The sequence below is a fragment of the Gymnodraco acuticeps genome, unplaced genomic scaffold, assembly GCF_902827175.1.
Source record: "Gymnodraco acuticeps unplaced genomic scaffold, fGymAcu1.1, whole genome shotgun sequence".
Taxonomy (NCBI): domain Eukaryota; kingdom Metazoa; phylum Chordata; class Actinopteri; order Perciformes; family Bathydraconidae; genus Gymnodraco; species Gymnodraco acuticeps.
In genome coordinates, this window is record NW_022989914.1 from 246,445 (window position 1) to 271,828 (window position 25,384).

Below are 25,384 nucleotides of genomic sequence, written 5' to 3' on the forward strand. Positions count from 1 at the left end.
TTGATGCATATGTGTGGACTGGACCTGTGTTATACAGGAAAGGAGTGAGCAGGGGGGAGTTTTGTCGATTCTTTTTTCAGTTTGGCCCCTACACACGGCGGCGTGCGTTGCCGCTTCAACGCTTCTGCCCATTCACTTTGAATGGGGTGACGTCACGATTCGCCGAACTGCATTGTGGGATCAAAGCATAGCTTCTCTCGCGGTGCTCGCTGCAAAAGTAGAGCAATGTTCTACTTTTGCCGCCTCGACGGAGGCGTCAGCCAATCAAATCCCGCGTATGCAAATCTGACAGCACAAGCGCTAGCCAATCAAACCGCGTGTATGTTGGGAGAGCCAGACCGCAGTTATTTCCCATATGTCAAAAAATGGAGGAGAAAATTATCGTGGCGGTAGGGAATCACCCGGTACTCTATGACCAGTCCCTCTTTACATACAGGGATACAAACCGGAGGAGCCAGGCATGGGGGGAGGTGGCAGAGACAGTGGGTGAAACTGGTAGGTTTTCACCTGTTTGGGGAGTTTATATCCAGTGTACTTCGTTTGAATGGACAGCTAGCAAGCATAGACAGTATATTTAGCCAGCATGGATGTAGCATGAATGCTTTGCTTTGTATGTCCGGGGCGGGACATTCATGTGATTGGTTGTTGGTCACGTTGCTCGGGTTGACTCCCCAAGCTCAAGACACGCCGCCGTGTGTAGGCTCCGTCACGGCCCGTCCACACAGCGGCGTGCGTTGAAGCTTCCAACGCTTCTGCCCATTCACTTTGAATGGGGTGACGTCACTTTTAGCCGAACTGCATCGTGGGAAGCGACGCGGAGCGTTGCTGGCGTGGCTCGCTGCAAAAGTTGAGCAATGTTCAACTTTTGACGCCTCGGCAGAAGCGTCAGCCAATCAAATCATATGCCAGTACAAGCTCTAGCCAATCAAACCGCTGCTTGTGTGTCAGGGGCTGGAGATTCATGTGATTGGTTGTTGGTCGAGTGTCAGACACGCCCGCCGGCAAGCGTCAACGCACGCCGCTGTGTGGACGGGCCGTCAGACTTTCAGTTGCGCGCGTTACTAAAGAGACGCGCTACCATGGAAACCAAACAATGGTGTAGCTGTATTAAATCCAATTTAGTCAGAAATCGGGAGAAATGCGGGAGAAATATGACCCCGGGAGGAAACCGGGAGAGGGCAATGAAATCGGGAGTCTCCCGCGAAAATCGGGAGGGTAGGCAATTATTAGTGATGTTACGTATTGCGCCGAGGCTTCGGAGCGTGTGTCGAGTAATCCCCGAAGCTTTTTGTGAAGCATGTATCGAGGCTTGTATCGTTTTGGGCCAGTGACGTCATCGATGACAAACGAAGCCTCGCTGCCTGTCGATACCACGTGACTGCTTCAGGAAGCGATTCAGATCGGTTGAACCGTTGAACCACAACGCTCATAATACCAATGGATGTATAATAAGAACCATATTACCCCTCCTGTACCCGGGCCCGGTGACACGATGGAATCAAGAGAGCTCAGACCCTCACCTATATAGAGGTCGGAACATGTCATAAGTATAAATAGATACAAGCATAAATAAATGTAGGAAAAACAACATGAATGAATAAATACAGGAATAAATATGTTACAGTATTTTCAGGGAGATTCAGCGTGTGTGCTGTGGCTCAGCTGGAAAGCAGTTGACTCACGATCGCAGGGTCTCTGGTTCAACGACTCGTCAATACGTCTTTTTTGTTGTTTATAAAAGCTACAGCTAAATGAGATAATGTAGTTAATAAATGTATTCTTTGATATGGTTTAGCCTTTCTCAGGCTACAACATCGTTACGTTTATGAATATTATTAAGGAATACAAATCCCTATTTGTAATGTTTACCAGCCTCCTTAGGCTTTTCAATCACAATCATTCAACTGGAATAAAAACAATATTGTTAACATGAAAATATGATTTAATGTTCGTTGTTTAGATGTATTCTAAGGCTTTACTCATTGGGAACTCGGTATGAGATAGAGCACACTGTTGAGATGTCCAATCTGCCTGTTTTACACACTTTGACCAACAGGGGGTTTGTGTTCAAATGAAGCCCATGATGAAGCCTCATGAGATGAACCCTTTTGCGAACCAATTGGCTGGAAAGCTTCAAAGCTTCATAAGGCTTCATCTCGCCATCACTAGCAATTATGCCTCCAGGTGCAGCCTCTCCTCCAGGTGCTCCCAATCCTCAATCAGGGCCTCCATAAAGGACCTGAGGAAGGCTGCAGTCACTCTCTCTCCTTCTCCTCTGGCTGCATGTGTGCAGCATGGTGTCTCTGTCTCTGTGTGAGGCCTGTGTTTTTGTTAACTGTTAGGAGAAGTGCTCCAGTGTATCCTTGTGTATTGTTTTAAGTTAGTCACTTTCTTTTATGAGAAAGTTGTTCTGAGTTACCTTAAGTTTGTTTTGCAAATTGGCTGGTGAGCCCACTTGTCCTTATTTGATGAAAAACACAGGTTGATTAGAAAGCAGCTTTGCAGAGAGTATCTGGTCAGGTTTGTGGTGTTTTTACCAGCTGTGTTATGGCCACATTGCTTCCCTTCTGATGAAACAATGCATTCGCTTTTTTTCTCCGCCTCATTGTAGCGAAAATGGGCCCAAATATCACATCGTTTCTTTCTCCCAAGCAGTGGTGGCTTTAGACTTTTTCGTTGTCAGTCATTTTGACGGACAGGATCGTAACATTTCCGTCATAATCCATTATTATCCGTCGAGTGCACAATTTATCACTCACTCGCGCTGACGGGGGGGTATTCGGTTAACGCGAGTGCGACCACTGCTCCCAAGCCCTGTTGTTGCCATTTTATTTTCTGTTAAATAAGGTTAGTTAGAGACCATGAGTTAGACCCGAGTCTTCCTGACAGTTCATATTTTGCCGCTGCCCGGTGTAATTCAAATCTACCGCCGCGCGCAGTACAGACACACACAGCTGCTGCCCTGCCGCAGCACCGGAAATGGAACTGCTGGGATAAAAACTGACTATCAGAGATGTAAAGTTATCTTTGATAATATTTCGTCTCCTCATTTTTCGTCAACGAAAGTAAAGAGAGATTTTGGCATAGTTTTTATTTAGTAAACTACATTTTCGTCTCGTCACTTTTCGTCAACGATATTGCATGATGATTTCGTTACAGTTATTGTTTACTGCCGTCGGTGCCGTCTCGTCATCGTCTCGTTTTCGTCATGGAAAAAAAGGTTGTTGACGAACATATTTCGTCATAGTTTTAGTCAACAAAATTAACACTAGCGGCAGGTCACGGTGTTGCGAGACAGTGGTGGCTCACAGTCCTTCATCCTTGCCGGTGCCCTGTCCTTGAGTGCTGAGTCTGCCTGTGATGCAAATACTGTGGTGAGAGGTATTGAAATGGGTTATATCTCTCACAGGCTCCGCCCTCTACTGGACTCTATGGGTACTCCCCTCGATCCTATCATGCAAGCATTAATCCACTGAGACTTTCTAGACGTAGCCGGCCCCTGGGCGGGCCTACCTGAATGCGCGTGCATCTCACCGCATAAAAGGAGGCCTCGCCTCCTCACTGCCATCCCTTTCTCTTCAGCAAGGCAGTGAACAACTGAGTGAAGAGAGACAGATAAAGAAACTTAAAAAGCATACGAAGAATAATGGACTCACCTGTGGAGCGCCCCTGTCCTTCGTGTCCGGGCTCCATTGAAGGTGACGACCCCCACTGCCGGTGCATCGAGTGCCTGGGGTCCGACCACGCAAAGGCCATCCTGGGCCCGTTTGCAGCGCCTGCCAATGGATTCCTCGCCCCGGCCGCCATCAAAGGCTGGCGCGGTTTGAGGGGTGCTACGTCTCACTGGTGAAGGACCCAGAGCGGTGGATATGGAGGACCTCGAGGAGGGAGTGCCCTTCGTCTTCGTCATTCCAGCGGAACGGGTGGGTCCGAGCGTCGGGGAGAGGGACGACCATGACAACACCTCGTTGTCTGGGAATTTCCGGCGACCGCCAGGAAGGCCATCGGCACAGGACTTCTCGGCAGGGGTGACTATGGCGGGGGAGCGTGCAGGCTTGCCGCTCCCCCCCACTGTTGCCACCGAGGCCGGTGAGCCGCCTGCATCAGGGCTTCTATGGCCCGGCCCGTCCAGCACAGCCGGTCCAGCACAGCCGGTCCAGCACAGCCGGCCTTCGTTTCACCCCCCCTGCCAGACATCTGGCGGTGTGTGGAGGCCACGTGGCGGCAGGCACTGAGAACGAAGGCTCCGGTGGATACTTGGGCTGGAATCCTCAGAGTGGAGGGCCACTCGGACACGGAGTGTCCCGGTGTGCCGCCACTGGAGAAAGCCTAGCGGCCCATCTGCTTCCGCAGGCAGCCGGGTGGGCACAGGGGAGAAGGCCCAAGCCCCTGCTGTCGCGTGACCGCGAGATGCTTGAGTATCTGGATAAGATATTCAGGCTCGGGGCGCAGATGTCGGCGGCGGACAATAATCTAGGTGTGTTGGGAGTGTCACTGATTTCCCCTCAGCAGGACACTCCCGCCCCCCGCCTGAGGACGGGAGTGATTATTTGGACCGCTGCGTGGGCCAGATAAATAATCTGGTCCACGGTATGGCTACCGCAGCCGGTCGGGTGATGGCCCTAACCACCGTGGCGTCGCGTGTGGCTAGGTTTGGCCGCACTGACCAGGGAAGACCGAGACGATCTCCTTGGGAGCTCGTAACAGGTGTCGCACATGCTCATTCTGTTTCTCTCCCAGGTCCCAACACTAAGAGATTGTGTTTCTCTTGTCTTGACCCTGGTCATTTAGTGGCAGAGTGTGTGGCTTGGAAGCAGCAGGTGGCAGCTTCCAAGCATTCAATAGTATGCTTGTGAACTGTGTAATGTGTGTGTTTTGGTAACTGGCCAAACACTTGTTTGGTTTTATGGAGGGGGGTGTTACGTGCCGTAGTGGGTGCTGGTGTGTGTGTGTGTGTCTCTCCCTCTCCCCCTGATTGTCTCCCTCCAGGTGCAGCCTCTCCTCCAGGTGCTCTCAATCCTCAATCAGGGCCTCCATAAAGGACCTGAGGAAGGCTGCAGTCGCTCTCTCTCCTTCTCCTCTGGCTGCATGTGTGCAGCATGGTGTCTGTCTCTGTGTGAGGCCTGTGTTTTTGTTAACGGTTAGAAGTGCTCCAGTGTATCCTTGTGTATTGTTTTAACTTAGTCACTTTCTTTTATGAGAAAGTTGTTCTGAGTTACCTTAAGTTTGTTTTGCAAATTGGCTGGTGAGCCCACTTTTTCTTTTGATTATTAAACATCACCTCGTGGCTTCAGCAATCAGTTTCCTCTCCTCTTTTCTCTCGCCCGGTTATTTTATATTGTTGCTACTTCCCTTTGTACCCCTAGGAGGGAACTAACAGTGCGTATTTTGGATTTCACTTTTTCTCAATTTTTTTGAATTTTTTGTTTCAGAATTCTAACTTTTTTTCAGGATTCAGATTTTTTTTTAGGATTCTGACTTTGTCTCAGGATTTTCCTTTTTGGGATTTTTACTTTATTCTCAGATTTGAACTATTTTCTCAGCTTTTGAATATTTCTTTCAGATTTTGATCTTTAATCACATATTGACTATTATTCCCAGGTCTTGAGTTTCTGACTATTTCTCATATTTCTGACTTTCTCATATTTGTTACTTTTTTCTAATTTATTCTCTAATGTTTTCTCATATTCTTTTCATATTTTGACATTTTTCTCGAATTCAGATTTTTTCTTAGATTTAGACTTTTTTTCAGATTATTACTTTTTTCTCAGTATTAGATTCTTAACCCTTTAGGAAATAGATTTTTTTTTCTCAGATATTGACTTTTTTCTCATATTTCTGACTTTTTTTCTTAGATTTAATTTCCAGGTTTTTTTCAGATTTTTCTGAGAACTCAGACTTTTTTCACATATTTTGACTTTTTTTCCAAAAAAATCATCATCTGAGAACAAAGGCAAAAAAAATCAATAGCCGCTTTCACACGAAGTACTTTGCCGTCCTTAGTGCCCAGCACTTACCCCCAGAGATCACAGCCACTCTAGTCAATGGGTGCTATTCCACCACACGCGGCGCGTTACGGCTCAGAAGCGTCCCAGAAGCGTCTCGGCGCAGGGCTCCGCTAAAATTAGGATGAATCCTATTTTTTACGCGACGCAGACGTAAGGTAATGTCGGGCAGGCAAATCAACAAAAACTGCGAGCTGGCAGGCAAGACGCTCCGCTTCTGAAATGCTTCTGAAACGCGCCCGGTGGGTTATGACGCTAGAGGAGGTCGGACCAAAACCGCGGCGCAGCCGTAACACGGCGCAGACGGACCCGGTGGAAACTAGGGGTGAGTGCCCAGCACTTAGTACCCCTATGGAACTAAGTACAGATCACGTTCACACCGGAATAAGTTCCCTGAGGGAAGATCACTTAAATGAATCCGCTGATGTCACTTCTTCTGCTTTGGGCTTACTGGCCGGCCGGTAACAACTTCACGGCGCATACTGCCACCAGAAGTCCCAGAAGGCTTCTACTGAAGCATTCCGAGTAAATCGCCAGAAACCCGACACCTCCTCATCACTCCACCGCTCCCATGTTTTTTTTTGTGTTGCCATAATTTATTCTCTCTCCGTTGGTGCGCGGGGCTAATGCTAATAATGCTAATGCTAATAATGCTAATGCCACCAAATACAAAACTTCACAAAACTTTTCAGAGTTTTACGGGGCGTGGTTTGCAATTCACCCAGCCAATCAGAAATTGGTACTTTTTTCTCCCCAGGCTAGCAGGCACTAAAAAGGGGGTAAAAGTTCTCATGAACTAAGTTCTCTTTTTGGTGTGAACGCAAAATTCCAGGCACTATCGGAACTAAACGGGAAAAGTACGGATAAAAGTACTCCGGTGTGAAAGCGCCTAATATACTTCTGCATTGTGAAGCTATAAAAAGTAGTTTAATCAAATCAAATCAAAGTTTATTTATAAAGCACATTTAAAAGCTATTTTTGGTCGGGCCAAAGTGCTGTACATGTAATAAATACTACAATCACTTAAAAACACATTACTACATTCATAATAAAAGACAATAAATTACAACAGATATATAAAAAACACGGAAAAGTCAGGAGTCGTGCTCCGCTCTGACTAGAAGGCCAGGGAGAAGAAGTGTGTTTTAAGCGTAGATTTAAAAACCCCTAGGGTCTGGGCCGACCTCACATGGAGGGGCAGAGTGTTCCAGAGCCTAGAGCCAGCTGCTGCGAAGGCTCGGTGCCCTCAGGTTTTGAGCCTGGTCTTGGGCACTATCAACAGCAGCTGGTCAGCAGACCTTAAAGCTCTGGTCGGGGTGTAATGCTGGAGGAGTTCAGCTATATAGGCCGGAGCCAGCCCATTTAGTGCTTTAAAAACAAATAAAAAGGAGTTTAAAATCAATTCTGAACCGAATTGGAAGCCAGTGCAGTGAAGCCAGAATTGGGGTGATATGGTCACGCTTTTTGTGGCCACTGAGAAGACGTGCAGCTGCGTTCTGCACTAGCTGCAGACGTTTAATTGACGCCTGGTCCATACCCACATACAGAGCGTTGCAGTAATCCAACCTTGAGGTAACAAAGGCGTTAATAACCCTTTCTAGGTCTTTAAAAGATCAAAACTACTTGGTCTTGGCCAATAGTCGTATTTAAAAAAAGCAGGTTTTGACTACGCTGCTGACCTGCTTATCGAATTTAAAAGCGCTATTGAAGGTCACTCCAAGGTTCGTGACAGAGGGGAGGATATTATTTTTGAGGGAGCCCAGAATATCAACCTGGGAGGCTGGAGGTTGGGGTCCAAAAAAGATAACCTCAGTCTTGCTCTCATTGAGGTTGAGGAAATGTTGGCTCAGCCAGGATTTGATCTCGGCTAAGCAGTTCATCAACAGCTGTAATGAGTTGACATTTGAATTGAGTGGCAGATCGATCTGTACATCGTCAGCGTAACAATGGAAGGGGATTTTGTGTTTTGTGAGAATTGAACCTGTATTTACAGTAGAAAAAGGATGGGGCCCAGAATCGAGCCTTGGGGAACCCCACAGGTAAGAGGAGCTTTGGCAGAGGAGAAGGTACCTAGCTGCACAGAGAAGCTACGGTCTGTCAGGTAGGACCTGAACCATGCAAGGGCAGAGCCTGTAATGCCAGCGGACTGTTCGAGCCGTGACAACAGGATGCTATGGTCCACAGTGTCGAAGGCAGCTGTCAGGTCTAACAGCACCGTTAGTTTACAGTTTAAAGTTTGTGTAAGAGGGATAGTTACTTATTTGATTGTGTGCTTGCCTCTTTATGTAATCTGCTAGTCTACTGAATGTACCTGCACCCTCTCTTGCTTGTAACACTTTGGTGTGACGAACTAAGGATTTCTGATCCATGTTCCTGTTGCAGGTGGTCGTTTCCACGGCGATCTCCGGCCCTCTGCATCTTCCTGAGAAATATCACATGGACATAGTGGGAGAAATCGCTCTGGGGTAAAGCATACATCATCAAACTTAAATTAAAGAATCAATGGATGCATCTTCTATTAAAGGACGTGTGCAGCTCATATTTCCTGCAGATTCTGGTTTTTTTTTGGATATTTTGACTTTTATTTTTAGATTATTACTTTTTTCTCAGATTTCCACTTTTAACTGAGAATTAGATATTTTTTCTCATATATTGACTTTTTTCTCAGAATTCTAACTTTTTTCTCAGAATTCAGATTTCTGACTTATTTCTAAGATTTTGGCTTTTTTTTCAGAATTAGACTTTTTTAAATTTGTCTCGGAATTCAGATTTTTCTCTCATATTTTTTAAATTATTACTTTTTTCTCAGATTTCGATTTTTAACTGAGAATTCGATTTTTTTTCAGAAATATATATTTTGTCTCTGATATTGACTTTTTTCTTATTTAACTCATATTTACTACAGATGTTTCTTTGTTCTGCAGGTTCCCAGCCCCCATCCTCCCTAAGGTGGGTCAGTGGGAGGAGATGCTGGGCACGGCCTTCTCTCTCGCTGTGGTCGGGTACGTCATTAATCTCGCCATGGGACGCACTCTGGCTGCAAAGCACGGATATGACGTGGACCCCAACCAGGTGGGAAAACTACTACTCATTACATGAAATCAAACTTTATTAATGTAGTACTTTTCATACTCAAAAGATAACACAAAGTGCCTCACAAACAAACAATTACCCGTCTCCCAAAACTCCCCATTGCCAGGTAATAAATAACAACTAATCAATGAGAATAAAAAAATAAGAATAAAAAATAAGAATACCTTTTTTTTTAATAAAACAAGAATAAAAAATATTTAAAATAAGAATAAAACAATAATTTAGAATAATAATAAAAACATTTTTTAAATAAGAATAACAAAGTAATTAAAAATAGTAAAATAAGAATAAAATACAAATAAAAAATGAAGAATAAAAAACTATTTAAAATAAGAATACAAAATATAATACAATTATAATGACATTTTTATTTTTTTTATAAAAACAATTCGATTAAAAGCCATCTATCTCTCTTAACCCCAAAGCTACAAGTTCCATATGTGTGTTTATTTTAATCTTTGTGAACACATCTTGCGTGTTGTTGAGCAGGAGATGCTGGCTCTGGGCTGCAGTAACTTTCTGGGCTCCTTCTTTAAGATCCATGTGATCTGCTGCGCTCTCTCTGTGACGCTGGCTGTGGACAGCGCAGGGGGAACATCTCAGGTGATTCCTATAATAAATACATTATGTACAATGTGTATATGGTAAATTACAGACTGTGACCCTGTCCAACTTATTATTTGTCTTGCATGCAGAATAATGCTTATTTTCAAGCGATACAAATGACTGAGCTAAATATACACACCTTTGTTTGGTCTGCAGAGTGTATGGAATTAGAGTCATAACTACTGTATGTGAAAATGTCTTTATATGCTAAGAGCTACTAAAATACTGTATGTTAAAGTCTGGTGACTTCGAAACTATTTACTCTACTTTGTAATCAAAGTACTAAATTTCCACTTTCCACATATCTGTCGACATATAATTAGATAAGTTGGATTTCAGGTTACTGTTAGGTGTATCATTGGTTGTTAATGTTTCTTTTTACATATATTTTAATCTAAATTTCTGCAATTTGTCTTATTTAATTTGAATCATAACTGTTTGTGAATAAACTGAACTTGAGGTCATGTATTGTGTGTATTTCCTGACAGAAAGCTTGCACTATAAGACCATAACAGCTGCTAACCTCTGCTCCTGCGTCTCTCCTCTCTCAGTTTGCCAGTCTGTGTGTGATGCTGGTTGTCATGGTGACCATGCTCTCACTGGGAGCCTTCCTGAAGCCTCTTCCCAAGGTAAGAGCACAGAGGAGCAAGATAACGTTTTGACATCTTGTAGATTGTTGCTTTTATTATAGAAATGTATTTATTAGGATAAACCCCCTTGAGATGCACCATCTGGTTTTCAAGGGGGTCCCGACAAAAGCGACGTCTCACAGACATGCGTGAACAAAATAACAGAAAGCAAAGCATGACAAACCACGTACAGTCTGTTAAATAAATTCATGAAGTAATGGGGCGAAGCCTGCGAGCTAGTTCAGGCGGTCAACTGGAGCACCAATGATACATTAAAGTGGACCTATCGTGCTATATTTGAATAATATAGTGTAGGACCATACCTATATAACGCATATTTATACTTTTTATTTTTCAAAATACCAAACAAATCATGTATTTTAGCCATTCCTCATTTCGCTCAATTTCACACTGTCTTAGCACGGGCTGATTCTGTGAGAACAGCACCATCTACAGGCCTGGCATATGTACTACAGCGTCTCCAGCGCTTTCAAACGGCAATGTCCGTGGCTGTCTCCTCCTGATTGGTGGATCTGGATCTGGATTAATACTGAGCAGAACCCAGAGGTATCACGCTCAGTGGGGGATGGATGATCCCCGCTAAATGTCTCTTAAAATGTGCCGGAAGCTCTCCACGGTTTCTGCGATGACAGCTTCTTCTGGTAGCAAATTCCACTCTCTGATTGTTCTCGGAAAGAAGGAGTATTTAAGAGTGTCACTAGTTGCGAAAATTCGCTCGAAGTTCAAAGAGTTGGCTTTGCGGGTTCTTCTAACTGGCTCTAGGTACATTGATGCACCTAGAGCCCAAGTTGGCCCAATAGCCGTAGCGCCACTTCTGTGACGTCACAGAAGTGTTCAAATCTGGATCAGTCTGTATCAGATCCATTGCAGCCCCGTTTTTAGAGATTTGGGTATGGAGGAAAATAGAGAGGGTTGTGTTTTCTGACCCTTGGTGAGTTCCCTGGAACACCAGGGACACATGTTCATGTATCAAAGACGTACAAAAGTGCATTTTGCATGATAGGTCACCTTTAACACGTGACGTGTCTCTCTTACAACCAACCAAACACAATCTCCTTAACTTGCTCTATTTAAGCTGCCAGCTCTGCTGCCTCTGCCTCGCTATGCTGAGGCTCTTTCACATTGCTGATGCGTTCACGTGCTGCTTGCCTGCCCCACCAGCACCCCAGCTTCCACCTGTAGGCTCGGAGGATAGTTACAGTATCTAATCATCACTTAATATGTAAATCTGTGGAGTGATGAGGCCCGAGCCTAGACGCCAAATTCAACTATATGCTGCTCTAATGAACATATTAAGAACACGTGAGTTGTCTGACTGAATTACAAACAATCAGTTTGACAGACAGTAGTGTCTAATAGCTCAGTTTCATCAATAACAAGAGCAGAGCAGCTGGAAGTGAGATGATCATGCTTAAACATGCTTTATTGCTTTTAAATTGTCTATTGTTTTTACTTGTACTTGTTTTATGGTGTGTGAGCTGAGATGAGTGAATTTTGTTTGTTTATTTGACTGTACAGCACTTTGGTCTGGAGGTTTTAAAGTCCTTTATTAATACGGCTTTATTGTATTGTATTGTGTAACTCAGTGGTTCTCAAACTTTTTTCAATAATGTACCCCCTTTTGAAAAAGAAATTCAGCCAAGTACCCCCTGATTAACGCAAAAACTATTTGTTGGGGACAAAAAGCCTATATAAAGAGGTACCGTACAGCGCTGCACCATCAGTGTCTGATTAATTAAAACAACAACCTTGTAACTGAGAAACACTTAAATGTTACATTTCAAATGTTTACAATCCATCACTAAATTCATGGCAAACTAATTTTAACATCATGCAATAACACTAAGACGACATTAGTTGCATTGAACTGATCTTTTTAATAAGTTGTACTTAATGTAGTGAAACAAGGGCTTGAGCTTCACTGAGGATCTTTGTCATTCTGACGGGGAGGCCACTGCAGTTATTACACTTCGCGTTTTGAAATATGTGTAACTCTAGTCTATCAATATACGATACGATATTACTTTATTTGTCAGATCAAGTCTGAAATTTGACTTGCGTCACAGCAGCTCCATGACCAACATCAACAGACACAAATACATGAAACACAAACAACAAACATTTAACATAACAGCACAATCAGTGAGAGAAAAGCTGCTCTCATACCTCATTCACACCAACGGTGTTTCGGGGCCGGTTCGGAGCTGGAGCTTGAAAAGCACTGGGTTTTCCTGTTCACACCGCAGCGGAGCAGCCTCTTAGCTCCGGAATCCGGTTCGTTTCAAGCACCAAAAAATTGTCCGGCCAGAGCAAAAGCACCGCATACGTCACGCTTACGTCGAGGCGGGGGCGGGGGCGGGATTAACTCCTGAACAACAACAAGAAGCCCGCGTTTTATCCAGCTTGTACACAACGATGGAGAAACTAAACAAGCAGCAGTGGTCCACTGAAGAGACCAGCTACCTACTGGGAATCTGGTCTTCCGAAGAGGTACAGAGGAAGCTGGAGCACAATCGGCCATTGTTGTTGTTGTCGGGGTCAGCTGTGAGGGGTTTCCACACGGTTTGGCTTTATGAAGCAGGCACGCAAACGGTTACGTCATGACGCAAACAATGACGCAATGACGCAGCACCAGTCGGACTCTGGGCAGTGTGGAAAGAGCCGGAGCTAAACCGAAGAACCGGTTCTGAACCTGAAAAGCTCTAGCACGGAGCTTGAACCGGAGTTGCGTTGGTGTGAATGAGGTAAAGAGCCTTCAGCTTGCATTTGATCTGGGATTTAGCTCTGTGTTTACTGAGAGGATTGACTGATGCACAAAGGATGCTTCAGTCTACAACCCACACTGCTCAAACTTCGTTACTTTTCCTAAAATTGGTATATTTATCTTTTTTTTCCCCCCCATTAACATAAAATACATCTCACGTACCCCCTGCAGTACTCCAACGTACCCCTAGGGGTCCGCGTACCCCCATTTGAGAACCACTGGTGTAACTGACAGATGACATGGATAAATAAGATAAGATAAGATATGACTTTATTTATCCCGAAGGAAATTGTTGTCCCAGAGTTACAACAATACAATAAACACAGCAGCATGATCATATAACTGTACACTAACAATGCAGTAACAAGAGCAATTAAATAACTACTAGAAACATAGACGGTCAAATAATGAATGTAAAAAACTGTACAGTGACGAGCAGTATTGAATAGTGCCAAAAAAACGTAGTGGCAATTGCACGTTATCAAGGAACATTATTAATAATATTGCACATGTTAAATAGCAGAGAGTGTTTTGTAATGATTGTAAGATAAGATGAATGTGTAATGTTTGTTTCTCAGTCGGTGCTCGGAGCTCTAATAGCAGTGAACCTGAAGAACACTCTGCTGCAGCTTTCTGATCCATACTACTTATGGAAGAAGAGCAGACTGGACTGTGTGAGTGAAAGCCTCAGATGCAATACATTCAAGATTCAAGGCTTGTATTGTCATGTGTGCATAGCTACAGTGTATGACAATGACATTCTTAGGTCACAGGCTCCTCCAACAGTGCAACACAATAACACAGATAAAATAGTGCAAGTAAATACAATAAAATAGAATATGATAGAAATTGTGCAGAATAGTCTATATCAGGGGTGTCAAACTGAATTTCATCACGGGCCACATCAGCATTATGGTTGCACTCAAAGGGCCGGTTGTAACTTTAAGACTATATAAAAATACATATATAAATATTTAATATATATAAAATAATGTATTATTACATGATTGCCTATTATCGGATAGGGTAATAACTTCATCATTAACTACGTCTGAAAGCAGAAGTCTAGGGCAAATAATTGCAAGTCTCTTCAGTGAGAATGTCACAAAATGATTTAAAAAGAAAAGCCAAATCATGAAGAAAGAAAGTCAAAGAAAAAAAGTGACATTTTGAAAAAAAAGTCAAATTCTGAGAAAAAAGTCAAATTCTGAGAAAAAAGTCAAATTCTGAGAAAAAAGTCAAATTTGAGATGCATTGTGGGACATGTAGTTTATGGGCAACGTGCTTCTGTAAATGTAACCGTATAATAAACATATTATATTATTTCAGAGCTGTTGTGGGTCGCATAAAATGAAGTCACGGGCCGGATTTGGCCCCCGGGCCTTGAGTTTGACACCCCTGGTCTATATGTAGTGATTGGAATATTGATAGTTGCAGTCTTATGGCCTGTGGGATGACACTGCATGATATTGCAGCACGATAAGATTACCCATATGTTATTTTAATTTGTATTATTCTTTCTCCTGCAGTGTGTGTGGGTCGTGTCGTTCTTGGCAACCTTTTTCCTCAGCCTGCCGTACGGAGTGGCTGTCGGGGTGGGCTTCTCCATCCTGGTGGTCATATTCAAGACACAGTTGTGAGTAAAGGGATGATGTGCAGCGGGGCGGTCATTATGGGGAAAAGAAGACCCGACTCTGCACATTATCCCACTTATTACACGGCCAGATACTGTACTAAGCAAGCTAATGAGTCAAATCCAAATATTCATTTAAGTTATTTTATTGACTAAAAAATGTTCCTATTTCTTCCGCCATGAAAAAAAACTCCGTTCCACAGCGCACCAATGGCTTGAACTGCGACAACAACAACTTTACGGCAGCACTGTCCAACTCTGTTTATAGTTTCTGATCCACAAGTCCTTAAACTCTCACTTCCTGTCTGTAGCCCACACCGTGTTCCTGTTAGTGTTTACTTCCTGTCTGTAGCCCATACCGTGTTCCTGTTAGTGTTCACTTCCTGTCTATAGCCCACACCGTGTTCCTGTTAGTGTTTACTTCCTGTCTGTAGCCCATACCGTGTCCCTGTTAGTGTTCACTTCCTGTCTATAGCCCATACCGTGTTCCTGTTAGTGTTCACTTCCTTTCTATAGCCCATAACGTGTTCCTGTTAGTGTTTACTTCCTGTCTGTAGCCAATACCGTGTTCCTGTTAGTATTCACTTCCTGTCTGTAGCCCATACCGTGTCCCTGTTAGTATTCACTTCCTGTTTGTAGCCCACACCGTGTCCCTGTTAGTGTTTACTTCCTGTCTGTAGCCCATACCGTGTTCCTGTTAGTGTTTACTTCCTGTCTGTAGCCCATACCGTGTCCCTGTTAGTGTTTACTTCCTGTCTGTAGCCCGTACCGTGTTCCTAGTGTTTACTTCCTGTCTGTAGCCCATACCGTGTTCCTGTTAGTATTCACTTCCTGTCTGTAGCCCATACCGTGTTCCTGTTCATTTCCTGTCTGTAGCCCATACCGTGTCCTTGTTAGTGTTTACTTCCTGTCTGTAGCCCATACCGTGTCCCTGTTAGTGTTCACTTCCTGTCTGTAGCCCATACCGTGTTCCTGTTAGTGTTCACTTCCTGTCTGTAGCCCATACCGTGTCCCTGTTAGTGTTCACTTCCTGTCTGTAGCCCATACCGTGTTCCTGTTAGTGTTTACTTCCTGTCTGTAGCCCATACCGTGTTCCTGTTAGTGTTCACTTCCTGTTTGTAGCCCACACCGTGTCCCTGTTAGTATTCACTTCCTGTCTGTAGCCCATACCGTGTTCCTGTTAGTATTCACTTCCTGTCTGTAGCCCATACCGTGTTCCTGTTCATTTCCTGTCTGTAGCCCATACCGTGTCCTTGTTAGTGTTCACTTCCTGTCTGTAGCCCATACCGTGTTCCTGTTCATTTCCTGTCTGTAACCCATACCGTGTCCTTGTTAGTGTTCATTTCCTGTCTGTAGCCCATACCGTGTTCCTGTTAGTGTTTACTTCCTGTCTGTAGCCCATACCGTGTTCCTGTTAGTGTTTACTTCCTGTCTGTAGCCCATACCGTGTCCCTGTTAGTGTTCACTTCCTGTCTGTAGCCCATACCGTGTTCTTGTTAGTGTTTACTTCCTGTCTGTAGCCCATACCGTGTTCCTGTTCATTTCCTGTCTGTAGCCCATAACGTGTCCTTGTTAGTGTTTACTTCCTGTCTGTAGCCCATACCGTGTCCCTGTTAGTGTTCACTTCCTGTCTGTAGCCCATACCGTGTTCCTGTTAGTGTTCACTTCCTGTCTGTAGCCCATACCGTGTCCCTGTTAGTGTTCACTTCCTGTCTGTAGCCCATACCGTGTTCCTGTTAGTGTTTACTTCCTGTCTGTAGCCCATACCGTGTTCCTGTTAGTGTTCACTTCCTCTTTGTAGCCCACACCGTGTCCCTGTTAGTATTCACTTCCTGTCTGTAGCCCATACCGTGTTCCTGTTAGTATTCACTTCCTGTCTGTAGCCCATACCGTGTTCCTGTTCATTTCCTGTCTGTAGCCCATACCGTGTCCTTGTTAGTGTTCACTTCCTGTCTGTAGCCCATACCGTGTTCCTGTTCATTTCCTGTCTGTAACCCATACTGTGTCCTTGTTAGTGTTCACTTCCTGTCTGTAGCCCATACCGTGTTCCTGTTAGTGTTTACTTCCTGTCTGTAGCCCATACCGTGTTCCTGTTAGTGTTTACTTCCTGTCAGTAGCCCATACCGTGTCCCTGTTAGTGTTCACTTCCTGTCTGTAGCCCATACCGTGTTCCTGTTAGTGTTTACTTCCTGTCTGTAGCCCATACCGTGTCCCTGTTAGTGTTCACTTCCTGTCTGTAGCCCATACCGTGTTCCTGTTAGTATTCACTTCCTGTCTGTAGCCCATACCGTGTTCCTGTTAGTATTCACTTCCTGTCTGTAGCCCATACCGTGTTCCTGTTCATTTCCTGTCTGTAGCCCATACCGTGTCCTTGTTAGTGTTCACTTCCTGTCTGTAGCCCATACCGTGTTCCTGTTCATTTCCTGTCTGTAGCCCATACCGTGTCCTTGTTAGTGTTCACTTCCTGTCTGTAGCCCATACCGTGTTCCTGTTAGTGTTTACTTCCTGCCTGTAGCCCATACCGTGTTCCTGTTAGTGTTTACTTCCTGTCTGTAGCCCATACCGTGTCCCTGTTAGTGTTCACTTCCTGTCTGTAGCCCATACCGTGTTCCTGTTAGTATTCACTTCCTGTCTGTAGCCCATACCGTGTCCCTGTTAGTGTTCACTTCCTGTCTGTAGCCCATACCGTGTTCCTGTTAGTGTTTACTTCCTGTCTGTAGCCCATACCGTGTCCCTGTTAGTGTTCACTTCCTGTCTGTAGCCCATACCATGTTCCTGTTAGTGTTCACTTCCTGTCTGTAGCCCGTACCGTGTTCCTAGTGTTTACTTCCTGTCTGTAGCCCATACCATGTTCCTGTTAGTGTTCACTTCCTGCCTGTAGCCCATACCGTGTTCCTGTTAGTGTTTACTTCCTGTCTGTTGCCCATACCGTGTTCCTGTTAGTGTTTACTTCCTGTCTGTAGCCCATACCGTGTTCCTGTTAGTGTTCCCTTCCTGTCTGTAGCCCATACCATGTTCCTGTTAGTGTTCACTTCCTGTCTGTAGCCCATACCGTGTCCCTGTTAGTGTTCACTTCCTGTCTGTAGCCCATACCGTGTCCCTGTTAGTGTTCACTTCCTGTCTGTAGCCCATACCGTGTTCCTGTTAGTGTTTACTTCCTGTCTGTAGCCCATACCGTGTCCCTGTTAGTGTTCACTTCCTGTCTGTAGCCCATACCATGTTCCTGTTAGTGTTCACTTCCTGTCTATAGCCCATACGGTGTTCCTGTTAGTGTTCACTTCCTGTCTATAGCCCATAACGTGTTCCTGTTAGTGTTTACTTCCTGTCTGTAGCCCATACCGTGTTCCTGTTCATTTCCTGTCTGTAGCCCATACCGTGTTCCTGTTAGTGTTTACTTCCTGTCTGTAGCCCATACCGTGTTCCTGTTCATTTCCTGTCTGTAGCCCATAACGTGTCCTTGTTAGTGTTTACTTCCTGTCTGTAGCCCATACCGTGCTCCTGTTAGTGTTTACTTCCTGTCTGTAGCCCATACCGTGTTCCTAGTGTTCACTTCCTGTTTGTAGCCCACACCGTGTCCCTGTTAGTGTTTACTTCCTGTCTGTAGCCCATACCGTGTTCCTGTTAGTGTTCACTTCCTGTCTGCCTTCTTCTGGTGATATATCTGACGTCCAGCGCTCCGTCTTTTCCCCTATTTTCCTTTTTCCCCCTTGATCCTCCTTAGCAACGGTCATTATAGTCCTTGACAGTGGTGTTTCTCCTAATGGAAATGTGTTGTGCCATTGTAGTGTGTTTCCTCCTGTCTGACACCATATTTTTAAACCAAAATGAAAAGCAGTAGAGTGTATATTAATGTGTTTTTTTATTTAAATGTTGTTTCTCACAGTCGTAATGGTTCTGCAGTCGCTCAGATTATGGATACAGACATCTACAAAAACCCTAAAGTGTATAGTAAGGTATGAGAACTGAATATTTTCTGTTGCCGCAAAGATAGTCTCAGAGGAATTGTGTTGAATCTTTTTTGTAATATCTCCACAGGTCATTTCAATAACAGGTGTGAAAATAGTGAATTATTGCTCCCCACTCTACTTTGCAAATGCCGAAATGTTTCGTCAGAGGGTCATTAAAAAGGTACGTTAAACACTTGACCTTCCACCTTTTTTCTGTCACTCTTTTTGAGTATTTTGTGCAGTTTATTTTTGTTTTCAGACCGGACTGGATCCTGGAAAACTGATCCTGGCCAGGAGGAAGTTCTTGGAGAAAGAGGAGAAGGGGAAAGAGAAAGAGGAGAGGAAGGAGGCGAGGAAGAGGAAATCCAGCACTCTGGTGACCATGAAGTCTCAGGTGGTAAAATAATTAAAATAATAATAACTCTATTTATTTGTACTCCACACTTCATACACAGCTCAAAGTGCTTTAACAATTTGACACAGAACAAATTTAAAACATAATTCAAGTCAGAGGTTAACACATTCATGCAGTATCTGTACATGATTAATGCATGAAGGTAAGATAGGCAAGGAAATAAATACAATATAATAACTAAAAGTAAACTACAAATAACACAATTCGTAATAGTAGAAAAAAAGTAATACACAATTGATAAATACAGAAAAATGAAAGAAAGATATATACTTATAACATACATAGATATAATATAATAAGGCTGTTGAGGACCTTGCACACGGAAAATAGACCACAGACCAAGTTTTATATATTATTTTATTCTCCCGTGACCTTCCTCTCTCCTCTGAACGCAGATCATCTCTCAGCTGGAGATGCAGGATGACTTTGATACGAGCAGCCAAAACACCAGCTACGTCAACTTCCACTCTGGTGACGCCAATGTGGGGGAGCAGGATCCCCCCCCACCCACCCTGGAGCTGAAGCCCACCCCCTTCCACACACTGATCCTGGACCTGCCAGGCGTCTGCTTCATGGACCTGACGGGCATCAACACGCTGATAAAGGTTAGAAACGTTTACAATGAAAAATAATTGGGAAAACATCAAAGATTCAATGGTTTTATTGTCAAATGCACATTTAAGAGGGCTTTGAAATGTACTTAAGTAAAAAGTACCCAGAACTAGCAACTGTTTTAAAGAGTACCTGACCTCCCTTTATATTAATAGAACAATAATGTCATTGTTAGCTAATGAATGTTTCCATGCTGAACAACGGCAACATGACAACGTTTCCATTGGTCCCTCTTCTTTAGAGAAGACCAGGAAATGATGGATACACGGATCGTGTTCAAATCAATAGGCACGCAATGACTCTAAAGAATAATGATCACGCACCAAACACACATTCAGACTAAAGGAACCAGCTGTTTGGAAAATGAGAGAAGTAGAAAGTACAGGTATTTGAGTTCAACATGTGAGAAGTAGAAAGTACAGGTATTTGAGTTCAACATGTGAGAAGTAGAAAGTACAGGTATTTGAGTTCAACATGTGAGAAGTAGAAAGTACAGGTATTTGAGTTCAACATGTAAGAAGTAGAAAGTACAGGTATTTGTGTTCAACATGTAAGAAGTAGAAAGTACAGGTATTTGTGTTCAACATGTAAGAAGTAGAAAGTACAGGTATTTGTGTTCAACATGTGAGAAGTAGAAAGTACAGGTATTTGAGTTCAACATGTAAGAAGTAGAAAGTACAGGTATTTGTGTTCAACATGTAAGAAGTAGAAAGTACAGTATTTGTTGTTCAACATGTAAGAAGTAGAAAGTACAGGTATTTGTGTTCAACATGTAAGAAGTAGAAAGTACAGGTATTTGAGTTCAACATGTAAGAAGTAGAAAGTACAGGTATTTGTGTTCAACATGTAAGAAGTAGAAAGTACAGGTATTTGTGTTCAACATGTAAGAAGTAGAAAGTACAGGTATTTGAGTTCAACATGTGAGAAGTAGAAAGTACAGGTATTTGAGTTCAACATGTAAGAAGTAGAAAGTACAGGTATTTGAGTTCAACATGTAAGAAGTAGAAAGTACAGGTATTTGTGTTCAACATGTAAGAAGTAGAAGTACAGGTATTTGAGTTCAACATGTAAGAAGTAGAAAGTACAGGTATTTGTGTTCAACGTGTAAGAAGTAGAAAGTACAGGTATTTGAGTTCAACATGTAAGAAGTAGAAAGTACAGGTATTTGTGTTCAACATGTAAGAAGTAGAAAGTACAGGTATTTGTGTTCAACATGTAAGAAGTAGAAAGTTCAGGTATTTGAGTTCAACATGTAAGAAGTAGAAAGTACAGGTATTTGAGTTCAACATGTAAGAAGTAGAAAGTACAGGTATTTGTGTTCAACATGTAAGAAGTAGAAAGTACAGGTATTTGTGTTCAACATGTAAGAAGTAGAAAGTACAGGTATTTGAGTTCAACATGTAAGAAGTAGAAAGTACAGGTATTTGGGTTCAACATGTAAGAAGTAGAAAGTACAGGTATTTGTGTTCAACATGTAAGAAGTAAAAGTAAAAAGTTGTCAGAAAATTAAGTAGTGGAGTAAAGTACTGATACCAGAAAAATGTACTTAAGTACAGTAACAAAGTATTTGTACTCCACTACTTCCCACCCCTGCACACAAGCTACAGTGTAGAAATGGAAATGAAATTCTTCTGACCTGAGCTCCTCCAAGAATGCAATTTATATAATAAAATAAAAAATAGTGCAAGAAGACATGTAAATAGAATATGATAAGTACAAGAACAGAATATGAAATTAAATAATGTACATTAAGACAATTAAATACGGTTGATCAATTCATTGCTATTTTCTAATTATTAATATCTACGCTGAAATGACTGTGATTTCTTTCAATATGTTCACCTTTATTACATCCTTATATCTTGTAATTTTTAGGTGTGAGTGTAAGAAAATGCTAGTTATTCCAACAGCCTCCTTCCCTTTATTCCCCTCACAGATGAACTCCAGCTACACGACGCTGGGCATTAAAATGTACCTGGCTAACGTTCAAGGTAAGATCTTATTTAAATGTATTCAGGAGAATTTCACAGTTGTTTGCAAAGAAACAGAGATGTAATCATTCATTCAACAAGAAGTGTTAAGGTCTGAAGGACACTGAGATTAAGTAAACTCTTATCATACAACGACGCACGTGCCTCCTTCAGGTAAATACTCTGTGGTGATTCACAGTTTGAGATAACATCCTTTGTTTCACTCTGTTTAAAGGTCAACATGTGTCCCCTCTTCTTCATGTCTCTTCTACATCAACATGTGTCCCCTCTTCTTCATGTCTCTTCAACATCAACACGTGTCCCCTCTTCTTCATGTCTCTTCTACATCAACAAGTGTCTCCTCTTCTTCATGTCTCTTCTACATCAACATGTGTCTCCTCTTCTTCATGTCTCTTCTACATCAACATGTGTCCCCTCTTCTTCATGTCTCTTCTACATCAACATGTGTCTCCTCTTCTCCATGTCTCTTCTACATCAACATGTGTCCCCTCTTCTTCATGTCTCTTCTACATCAACATGTGTCTCCTCTTCTTCATGTCTCTTCTACATCAACATGTGTCCCCTCTTCTTCATGTCTCTTCTACATCAACATGTGTCCCCTCTTCTTCATGTCTCTTCTACATCAACATGTGTCCCCTCTTCTTCATGTCTCTTCTACATCAACATGTGTCTCCTCTTCTTCATGTCTCTTCTTCATCAACATGTGTCCCCTCTTCTTCATGTCTCTTCTACATCAACATGTGTCTCCTCTTCTTCATGTCTCTTCTACATCAACATGTGTCCCCTCTTCTTCATGTCTCTTCTACATCAACATGTGTCTCCTCTTCTCCATGTCTCTTCTACATCAACATGTGTCCCCTCTTCTTCATGTCTCTTCTACATCAACATGTGTCCCCTCTTCTTCATGTCTCTTCTACATCAACATGTGTCCCCTCTTCTTCATGTCTCTTCAACATCAACACGTGTCCCCTCTTCTTCATGTCTCTTCTACATCAACATGTGTCCCCTCTTCTTCATGTCTCCTCTACATCAACATGTGTCCCCTCTTCTTCATGTCTCTTCAACATCAACACGTGTCCCCTCTTCTTCATGTCTCTTCTACATCAACATGTGTCCCCTCTTCTCCATGTCTCTTCTTCATCAACATGTGTCCCCTCTTCTTCATGTCTCTTCTACATCAACATGTGTCCCCTCTTCTCCATGTCTCTTCTACATCAACATGTGTCCCCTCTTCTTCATGTCTCTTCTTCATCAACATGTGTCCCCTCTTCTTCATGTCTCTTCTACATCAACATGTGTCCCCTCTTCTTCATGTCTCTTCTACATCAACATGTGTCCCCTATTCTTCATGTCTCTTCTACATCAACATGTGTCCCCTCTTCTTCATGTCTCTTCTACATCAACATGTGTCCCCTCTTCTTCATGTCTCTTCTACATCAACATGTGTCCCCTCTTCTTCATGTCTCTTCTACATCAACATGTGTCCCCTCTTCTTCACGTCTCTTCTACATCAACATGTGTCCCCTCTTCTTCATGTCTCTTCTACATCAACATGTGTCCCCTCTTCTTCATGTCTCTTCTACATCAACATGTGTCCCCCTCTTCTCCATGTCTCTTCTTCATCAACATGTGTCCCCTCTTCTTCATGTCTCTTCTACATCAACATGTGTCCCCTCTTCTTCATGTCTCTTCTACATCAACATGTGTCCCCTCTTCTTCATGTCTCTTCTACATCAACATGTGTCCCCTCTTCTCCATGTCTCTTCTTCATCAACATGTGTCCCCTCTTCTTCATGTCTCTTCTACATCAACATGTGTCCCCTCTTCTTCATGTCTCTTCTACATCAACATGTGTCCCCTCTTCTTCATGTCTCTTCTACATCAACATGTGTCCCCTCTGTGGAAAGAGACTCTGAAAGTTTCAGGAACAAAGATTCTCTCTCTTTTTGATCCATTTCTATAAAAACCTGTCTGAAAATGAGCTGATCAGATTTTGGCCACTTTATGATGTCATAACTATGTGTTGTCTTGTGTAACCATTAGCCAATCACCAACCAAGGTAACCCCCCCCCCCCCTCCTTATCACCTGAATCTCCTCCTAGAGCTCCATTGAGTTCTTTGTAACCAAATGTCTCTCAGAGGGGCGTGGGGAGGGGCTCCTTATTTTCATCTAAAGTAACAGACAGAGAATCAGCACTTTGGAAACAGGGCTGAAACAGAGGGGATTATGGGTAATGCTGCCATGATCTGTTTGGTGTTTCAGCCAATCAGAGACAGGCTCTGTATATATCTGAGACCTGTGATATATTGATGAAAAACAGTACGATAGGCGACCTTTAAATCTTCCTGTGATATGTGTTGTCTGGCAGCTCAGGTGTATGAGGAGCTGGAGGCCGGAGGAGCGTTTGATGACGGGAATATTTCCCGCAGTAATCTCTTCCTCTCCGTCCACGATGCCGTTGTGTTTGCTCAGCAGAGCTCAGCAGACAGGAGGGTCTCCCGGGAGGTAAATAAATAAATAACTTTATCATACAAATTCTTCTTTAGAGTTTCACTCAAACATACATTCTAATGTTAGTGAAACAGACTCCACTACTTCACACACAATTCTTCTGAGCTGAGCTCCTCCAACAATGCAACATATAATGAAACAATTGTGCATGAAGTCTATATACATGTAAATAGAATATGATATGTACAAGAACATAAATAATGTACATGAAGACAACATGTTATACGGTTAATTAATTACTATGTTCTAATTATTCATATCTACACTAACATTACTGTTCACCCATATTACACATTTCTTGCACCCTCATATCTTGTAATTTAAGTGTGAGTGTCAGACATAGACATATTTATTCACAAAGCACCAAATTCCTCTTTTATCACCCGCTCTGTCTCAACGAAGGGTTAACAGAAACATCACACAGGATTTTGTAAGAGCCACAGCGAACTAAATAACTCCAAGGTCAGGCTGCGTATGAAATGCCGTGTGCCTGATGGAAATACAGGAAATGCATCATCTTCTGTTTGACTTTAAATATGTACGTGCGCTGTGTTTGCTGCAGGAACTCTCCTCTAACATTAATGTGGAGAAGGATCTGGAGCAGGTAGGCACTACAGTTTCAAATACAAGCTGAAAGAATTCACAGTAAAACCTTTCCTCTTTATCTAATATTGTTTTACTTTTACAGGAAATGTTTGAGCACTGATGCTGCAGTGAAGATGAGCAGAAGAAGATAGCAAACCTGTTTTTAATGTCACTTTGATAAATATAAATTGTTGCTGACAACTCTGTATTGAATATCCGTCATCTAATTAAAATGGTAAACGTGGAGGCTGTGCTCTGTGGCGTCAGTAAGCCCACGTTGATGTCTTGCTATTAATCAGACATACTTAGGATATAGGAAACCATAGGAAGGAAATATCTTGAGGAATAGTCAGAATAAAAATCTAAGAATATAATCAACATCTGAGAAAAAAGTCAAAATCTGAGAAAAAATTCAAACTGTGAGAATTGTCAGGTTTCAGTTCATCAAAATTGAGACAAGTCAGGTTTCTGAATTTTGAGAAAAAAAGTCAAATTGTAAGAAAAAAGTCGAAGTTTGGAAAAAAGTCAAATTCTGAGAAAAATAAATAAATCTTAGAAAGAAGTCAGAAAT

The 25,384-nt window shown here is 42.8% G+C and overlaps 1 protein-coding gene across 1 annotated transcript in view; it reads left to right on the forward strand.

The window, feature by feature from the left end:
- The window catches only part of LOC117542229 (solute carrier family 26 member 9-like), a 35,753-nt gene extending 10,736 nt beyond the window's left edge, over window positions 1-25,017 (forward strand). The window contains exons 7-20 of the mRNA XM_034209795.1: window positions 8,388-8,470; window positions 8,930-9,077; window positions 9,588-9,701; window positions 10,256-10,333; window positions 13,697-13,792; window positions 14,648-14,754; window positions 18,635-18,704; window positions 18,787-18,879; window positions 18,958-19,092; window positions 19,509-19,718; window positions 21,662-21,716; window positions 24,086-24,222; window positions 24,791-24,832; window positions 24,917-25,017. Of these exons, the coding sequence (XP_034065686.1) occupies window positions 8,388-8,470; window positions 8,930-9,077; window positions 9,588-9,701; window positions 10,256-10,333; window positions 13,697-13,792; window positions 14,648-14,754; window positions 18,635-18,704; window positions 18,787-18,879; window positions 18,958-19,092; window positions 19,509-19,718; window positions 21,662-21,716; window positions 24,086-24,222; window positions 24,791-24,832; window positions 24,917-24,934 (1,386 nt within the window). The 3' untranslated portion in view covers window positions 24,935-25,017. The remainder of the gene's footprint in view (window positions 1-8,387; window positions 8,471-8,929; window positions 9,078-9,587; window positions 9,702-10,255; window positions 10,334-13,696; window positions 13,793-14,647; window positions 14,755-18,634; window positions 18,705-18,786; window positions 18,880-18,957; window positions 19,093-19,508; window positions 19,719-21,661; window positions 21,717-24,085; window positions 24,223-24,790; window positions 24,833-24,916) is intronic.
- The last annotated feature ends 367 nt before the right edge of the window (window positions 25,018-25,384 follow it).